This window comes from Curcuma longa, chromosome 2 (assembly GCF_044706935.1).
Source record: "Curcuma longa cultivar G26 ecotype Majalengka, Jawa Barat chromosome 2, ITB_CL_G26_1.1, whole genome shotgun sequence".
Lineage (NCBI taxonomy): Eukaryota > Viridiplantae > Streptophyta > Magnoliopsida > Zingiberales > Zingiberaceae > Curcuma > Curcuma longa.
In genome coordinates, this window is record NC_133862.1 from 8,776,354 (window position 1) to 8,782,973 (window position 6,620).

Here is a 6,620-nt window from a genome sequence, read left to right on the forward strand (position 1 = left end):
CTATACCAAGGCTTTAGGCAGCATAGGAGTCACAGGTATCAGCTGTTTGCATTTTTTTAGAGTAAGTTCTTCAATCCTCTGAGTGTCAACAGATGACTACAAAACATACAAATGCCATGTTAATGGAAACCACATACCTATTTTAAAACAAAAAAAAAAGAACATATTTCTGCATTTTACAAATTACCTGACAAGCATTACCAACTAGGGAAGGTCTCTGTGCCAGTGTCTCTGCCATTGTGCTTCCAGTTGCTGATGAAAGCAAATTTCCATCAGTTTCAACTTTTACAGGTACTTCAGCTAGAGCTGAAGTTCCATTGATGATGGGAGTTGCAACAGGAAGACTATGGACAGCAGTCTTAGGACCAAGAGTCAATACATCAACATAATCTGGGAAGTTTTGCCTGCCTTCAGCTTGAAGAGATGGAAAATCTTTCTCAAATTTTCTGTCAGTGATTCCAATTACACTTCCCAAAGGACCAGTGTTATTCCCACTACTTACAGGTGGTTCAGGCCAGGAGTCAAGTTTCCTTCCTGCTATCATAGATTGGGAACGTCTAAAAGCATCTTTTTCAGTCCTAACTCTTAGAAAAGAATCATGATAGTATAATCCGTTGTCAACAAACAATGACCTATTTTCCCTATCATAGGAATCAAAATCCCTCTCCTGGTTTTTTTCATGAGACCTACGGAAACTACTGTAAGCCTGTGATTTGGCAGAGTTACCTCTATCTTGAGCAGCAGAGCCATTAGAGCTTAAACTCCTCCTGAAATTCTTATCATGGTTACTGAGTAATCTGTTCCCTGAACCACAGCCCACACCATTTTCATCTATAAAAAACCATAAACAGGGATCAGCATAAAATTTTATAGTGGCAATACAGGAAATTTGAACATAACAATCATAAGGAAGGCATAGCCACAACTACCAGAACGTTTGGAAGTGCTGATGCGCAAGGTATTGTTGGAACTGCTCCCATTTGCTAACTTATACCACTGTGGAACCAATGCAGGCTCATTTCTCTCCATTGCCAGCCGAGACCATTATCTATATACAGCTAATGCTCTCTACAAAGTGGACAATTTATAACAAATTTATCCAACGAATCTATTTCCTATCCCTAAATATCCTATCAGAAGAATCCAACCGTACTATTTCGATGAGACCAACTGTGAATCTTTTCAATACGCCATCCCCATTGGCTCTAAATTAGCATCATCATCAGAAGTGTAAAGCTACCAAATCCACTGAATCGCATAGCAGAGCCCCTCCAGGGACGCACTTCTCTCAAGAGGGGCAGGATATAGAAGTCTCAAACGACCATGGGAGGGTGGCACAATGACCGGTAAAATCAATAAAGTCAAACCCTAGGCCAAAAATGGAAATGACAACAAGAAGGGGGGCACAGATCAAAATTCCACCCTCTTCTCCAATGTTAGGGGAAGAATTTGGAAGAACTCCGAGTCCTAAAGGACCATTCAGATCGCTGATAACAGAACAGAAATCTTACGGACGGCGGGTAAGGAATCCCACCACGTCGCGGTCGATTCGATTCGGTTCCCGGCGGCGGTTGGTGCGACCAGTGTGGCGATGAATCGAGGGCGCGCTGCCTTGCTACCTGCTTCGATCTTACTCTCTTCTCTCTCAAAATCGGCAATCGAATCAAAACTGGAAACGCTCGCTCGGCTCTTTGCTTCCTTCTCGTGGCGCTTGTGCGTTTGCGAGGGAGGGAGGGAAGGCGTGCGTGGGTCTCTCGCTCGCTCCGCTAACGCCGTACCTTTTATTTTCTGCCGGTGTTGGGTTCGTCGACCGCCCGGTTCGCTATCGTGGTTTTGAGCGGCAGACGAACCGCTCTAGGGCTGAAAATTCAGGAATATAATCCAACTAACTTACTATTTGCTATATTTGTAATGCTGCTTTGAATATGATTGGATTAATTATTATGGAATAAATTTATTAAAATAGATAAAAATAAATTTTGATAAAATTGAGATATTTTTTAGTGATTAATTATAATTTTTTTAATTTATTTTTTTATATATGAATTACGTGATAGATTTCATTTTTTATTGAAATATTTATAATAATTTAAAATTCTTTAATAAAAAATTAATTTTGAAGTATTGATCGCATCATTAACACTTTTTAATTTACGTTAATGATTTGTATGATTGATGAAAAACTTATAGATGAATGATAAAAAAATTAATCGATTTAAAATTAAATATTTAAATTATTAATATATATATATATATATATATTATGAATGATAAAAAGGGGCATAAGTTTCTTTTAAATGTTTTTTTTTGCAATAAGATACTTTGAAAAAAAAATAAAGAAGGAAAAAAACGTTGAAATAGAAATGGAATAAATTAAAATTTAATATGACTTAACGTTTTGTCATATTGATCAATTAAAACGTTTGATTGAAATATAATAAAATTTTAATTTAATTTCATATATAATTTTTTTATACATATCATTTTTTAGTGGTATTAATTTGCTCCAATGGAGTAGATAGAATAATAATAAAAATTTTAACTTAATTTTAACTGGACAAAAATTAAAAGGATGTCCTTGCATCTTCTTGACCGGTGGGTTGACTGTCGTCGATTTTTGACCGGAACAAAGAGTTTACTAGCTCCGGCGATTAGGTCTTACTTAAAAAATGATAATCTCAGTTAGTCGTATTGACTCAATCTCTGGGGGTGACCAGTCCGGTCCCACAGAAGTTTCCCACCGGCCACCAGGTTAAATCAGGAAGCGCACGTAACAGTCAACTCAGATGGCCAACATTCTTTGATTGCGATTCCTATTTGAAGAAAAATTCCTACAAATACGTCGTAGTTGGGGATCGAACTTGCAGCCAACTCAGATGGTCAATATCCTTTGATTGCGATTCCTATTGATGACAACCTGAATATTCTACCGCGGCACTATGGCACGGAGACTGAAAAAAATTGTGCCTCGTTGCCTTATTTTCAGCCAGCACTGGCCTTATTAACAACCTACGTCTGTTCATATTCAATTATTGTTCCTAGAGGACGGAGGAAACAGTCAAAATAATGAGCTTCTCTTGATTAGAAGGGTGGTTTAAACTACTTCAAACTTTATTGCAGAACATAGTACAGCAAAATTGGAAATTGAAAGAGTCAGAAACTAGGAAATGTCACCGTCCCTAGGTGTTTATGAGCAACTCTCATGGCCTATATAAACACCAAAAAATGTCACCCTCACTGCAGGTCCATCACGAATTAAAGAGGTTGACGAAGACGCGTACTTTCCATAAGGATTTCCTGTTCCTCTGCTGACTGATATCTAATCTCTGTAAATGCTATAATATCATGGAGAAGGCAACCAAAATTCTGTAAATAGCTGGGCGCTCTCTCTCTCTCTCTCTCTTTTCCTGCCTAAATCATTGGAAGTGACCATGAAAACAAGGATTGTACCGTTCTGCACCTTCCTCTTCTTCTTCGTTACAACTCTCAGCTCCCGCTGCAGTGCAAGAGACACCCTGACTCTATCTACTCCTCTCCTTGACGCCGACGGAGCGACCTTGATCTCCGACGGCGGTAGATTCGCGTTTGGATTCTTCAGCCCCGTCGGCTCCAGCAATCGCTACATCGGCATATGGTACCACAACATCAACGACAACCAAACCGTGGTATGGGTTGCCAACCGCAAGCATGCTATCACCGGCCGGTCCGGCCGTCTCTCTCTAACCACCGAGGGAAGACTCGCGGTCACCGATGGAAACTCAACTGCTGTTTGGTCCTCCCACTCGGCGACGGTTCTCGAGAACCCCGTCGCGCAACTCCTCGATTCCGGAAACTTCGTGGTCAGCAATGGCAGCTCTGTAGCGTGGCAGAGCTTCGAGTTTCCGACGGACACGCAAATCCAGGGCATGAAGATAGGGTGGGATCTGACGACTGGGTGCAACTACAATCTCACGGCATGGACGAGCGAGATCGACCCGGCGCCGAGTGGCTACACGATGAGCATCGACCAGAGCGGCGATCCGCAGTTGGTTATAACGGACGGCCCGCGACTGCACTGGCGGGGCGGCCCGTGGAACGGCAACCGGTTTAGCGGCGTCGAGGGCATGCAACGCGACCGCCCCATCGGCGTCGGCTTCAACTTCGTGACCAATCCCCACCAAGTCGTCTTCTCCTGGTACCGCCTGATCAACACATCGATCATCGATAGGCTGGTGATCAACCCCTCCGGCACCGTGCAGCACTACATCTGGATCGAAGACCGGCAGATATGGACGCTCTTCGGGGTTGGGCCGCGGGACGAGTGCGACAGCGTGGCCCGATGCGGCCCCAACGGCGTCTGCCACCCGGAAGGGTCGACGATGTGCACGTGCCTGCAGGGCTTCACCCGTCGGAATAACAGCATCGAATTGGACGGATGCGTCAGGATCACGGCGTTGGACTGCGTCAACGGCGCCGATGGGTTCGTGAATCAGAGCAGCGTGAAGCTGCCGGACACGTCGACGGCGACGGTGGACTGGAGCATGGTGAGCCTCGACGAGTGCAGAGTCCGCTGCTTGAGGAACTGCTCCTGCACCGGCTACGCGCAGGCCAACGTCAGCGGCAGTGGCAACGGATGCGTGCTCTGGTGGACCAATCTACTGGATATCAAGTTCTACGCGGGCGGAACAGGGCAGGATCTCTTCGTGAGAGTAGCAGCAGCCGATCTCCCAAGTGAGTTCGATGCAGATTTCTTCGATTAGATACTGTTTGAAATTTTCCTCCATGGACCTTGTCATTTCTTGTTCAAGCACAGGGGCAAAGCCTGGTCATCGGAGTACTCTGTTGGCCGTCATTGTGGCCCCTGCTCTGGCTATTTTTCTACTGGCATTCATTGTTTATTGGGTTCGCTGGAGGAAGAAGAAACGTATGCAATTAAAATCTCTGGCGATGGCAACTATTTCGCAATGAATTTAGCATATATAATCACTAATACAGCTGCGATTGTCACTTGGCAGATGGCATTTATTTTGATGATGAGACTCAAGAAAAGGATTTGGACCTACCAACATACGATCTAGACACCATTGCAGAAGCCACCGATAACTTCTCAGAAAGCAACAAGCTTGGACAGGGAGGTTACGGACCAGTATACAAAGTATCGTTTTCGATAAATTGTAGTATAGCCGCGCGTTGACTAACTAAATTTTAACTGAATTGGAGTTCCGATATGGTGGTGACAGGGAAAGCTTAAGGATGGGCAAGAGATAGCTGTGAAAAGGCTATCTATGACATCGACTCAGGGTGCCCATGAGTTCAAGAACGAGGTAATGGTGATTGCTAAGTTGCAACATCGAAACCTTGTTCGACTTCTCGGATGTTGCATCGAAGCAAGGGAAAGGATATTGATCTACGAGTTCATGCCTAATGGAAGCTTGGATGCCCTTCTATTTGGTGAATGCATTTAAGTAGTTGATCATTTCACAATTTTGAGAGTGCTAACTCATTTTGCAGATGCTAATGAAACTGCTGTAACTTTGCTATTGCAAGCAGATAAGGCAAAAAGTAGATTGCTGGATTGGAAAACTCGATACAACATCATTGTTGGGATCGCTAGAGGATTGTTGTATTTGCACTATGACTCTAGGCTAAGAATCATCCATCGAGATATGAAAGCTAGTAATGTTCTTCTCGATAAGGACATGAATCCTAAAATATCAGACTTTGGAATGGCTAGGACATTTAGAGATGACGATGCAGAAGTTAATACAATGAGAGTTGTTGGAACCTAGTAAGTTTTATCTTCAATTGTTCATCATTTTTTATCACACAAAATATTGAGATTTGATTTCCATTAATACAGTGGATACATGTCACCGGAATATGTTATAAATGGGACGTTCTCAGTGAAATCTGATGTATTTAGTTTTGGAATATTGATACTTGAGATCGTAAGTGGTAGAAGGAATAAAGGTGTTCATAACTCTCCATTCCACATGAATCTTCTTGACAATGTAAGTAGAATGGTATTGTACAAAATAAATATTTTACTTTATTCTTTCATATTTATTCCTCTAATTCATGAAAAATACCTCATTTTAGGTATGGAACTTGTGGAAAGATGGCGAAGCATTGAAGTTTGTCGACGAATCAATTGTACATTCAATTGTAGCAAGCCAGGTATTGAGTTGTATAAAATGTGGACTTTTATGTATTCAAGAGCGCCCGATAGATAGACCAACAGTGAATACAATACTGAAAATGCTAGACACTGATGTTTCACTTTTGCCGGAGCCTAGTCCGTCCAGATTTGTAAATTTAAGAGACCCTTTGGAATCTGGATCCTCAGCAACAGGCAAATCATACTTCACAATGAATGCTATTTCAGATACAATACTTGAAGGTCGTTGATGAATGCAAAACTAGTTTGGACATCCTTTTACTTCAGATATTTTAGTGAATATTGTTGTTCGATAGTTTGGTGATTAATATAATATAAGTTAAGTGTGTATCTGAACATATTATGTCACATGGAGATCAAGCTTGGACGATGAATATTATAAGTTGAGTGAAGAGTTGACGTTGGCTTATGCAATGATCATTGAGGTTGGAATTGATCTTTAAAGAGCTTCGAGTACTTGAAC

General features: G+C 42.1%; 2 protein-coding genes across 2 annotated transcripts; one reads left to right on the forward strand and one right to left on the reverse strand.

Annotated features, from left to right (window-relative positions):
• LOC141821540 (uncharacterized) lies at nucleotides 1-1,738 on the reverse strand. The gene is made up of 3 exons (XM_074708937.1): nucleotides 930-1,738; nucleotides 188-831; nucleotides 1-96 (listed from the first exon to the last, which is right to left on the reverse strand). Exons 1-3 carry the CDS (start codon nucleotides 1,027-1,029, stop codon nucleotides 1-3), a joined length of 840 nt encoding a protein of 279 aa, XP_074565038.1. The 5' UTR covers nucleotides 1,030-1,738.
• A 1,693-nt stretch (nucleotides 1,739-3,431) lies between these two features.
• Nucleotides 3,432-6,620, forward strand: LOC141820905 (receptor-like serine/threonine-protein kinase SD1-8). Its single transcript, XM_074708268.1, has 7 exons — nucleotides 3,432-4,710; nucleotides 4,793-4,903; nucleotides 4,995-5,134; nucleotides 5,220-5,430; nucleotides 5,530-5,767; nucleotides 5,840-5,990; nucleotides 6,079-6,620. The coding sequence occupies exons 1-7, from the start codon at nucleotides 3,432-3,434 to the stop codon at nucleotides 6,385-6,387; spliced, it is 2,439 nt and encodes an 812-aa protein (XP_074564369.1). The 3' UTR covers nucleotides 6,388-6,620.

Coding starts and splice junctions, on each gene's coding strand:
- LOC141821540 (XM_074708937.1), bottom strand. CDS start 1,029: ATGGAGAGAAATGAGCCTGCATTGGTTCCACAGTGGTATAAGTTAGCA. Junction 832..929: donor CAGCACTTCCAAACGTTCTG/GTAGTTGTGGCT, acceptor GGTTTTTTATAG/ATGAAAATGGTGTGGGCTGT. Junction 97..187: donor TAGTTGGTAATGCTTGTCAG/GTAATTTGTAAA, acceptor TATGTTTTGTAG/TCATCTGTTGACACTCAGAG.
- LOC141820905 (XM_074708268.1), top strand. CDS start 3,432: ATGAAAACAAGGATTGTACCGTTCTGCACCTTCCTCTTCTTCTTCGTT. Junction 5,768..5,839: donor ATGAGAGTTGTTGGAACCTA/GTAAGTTTTATC, acceptor CCATTAATACAG/TGGATACATGTCACCGGAAT. Junction 5,991..6,078: donor ACATGAATCTTCTTGACAAT/GTAAGTAGAATG, acceptor ACCTCATTTTAG/GTATGGAACTTGTGGAAAGA.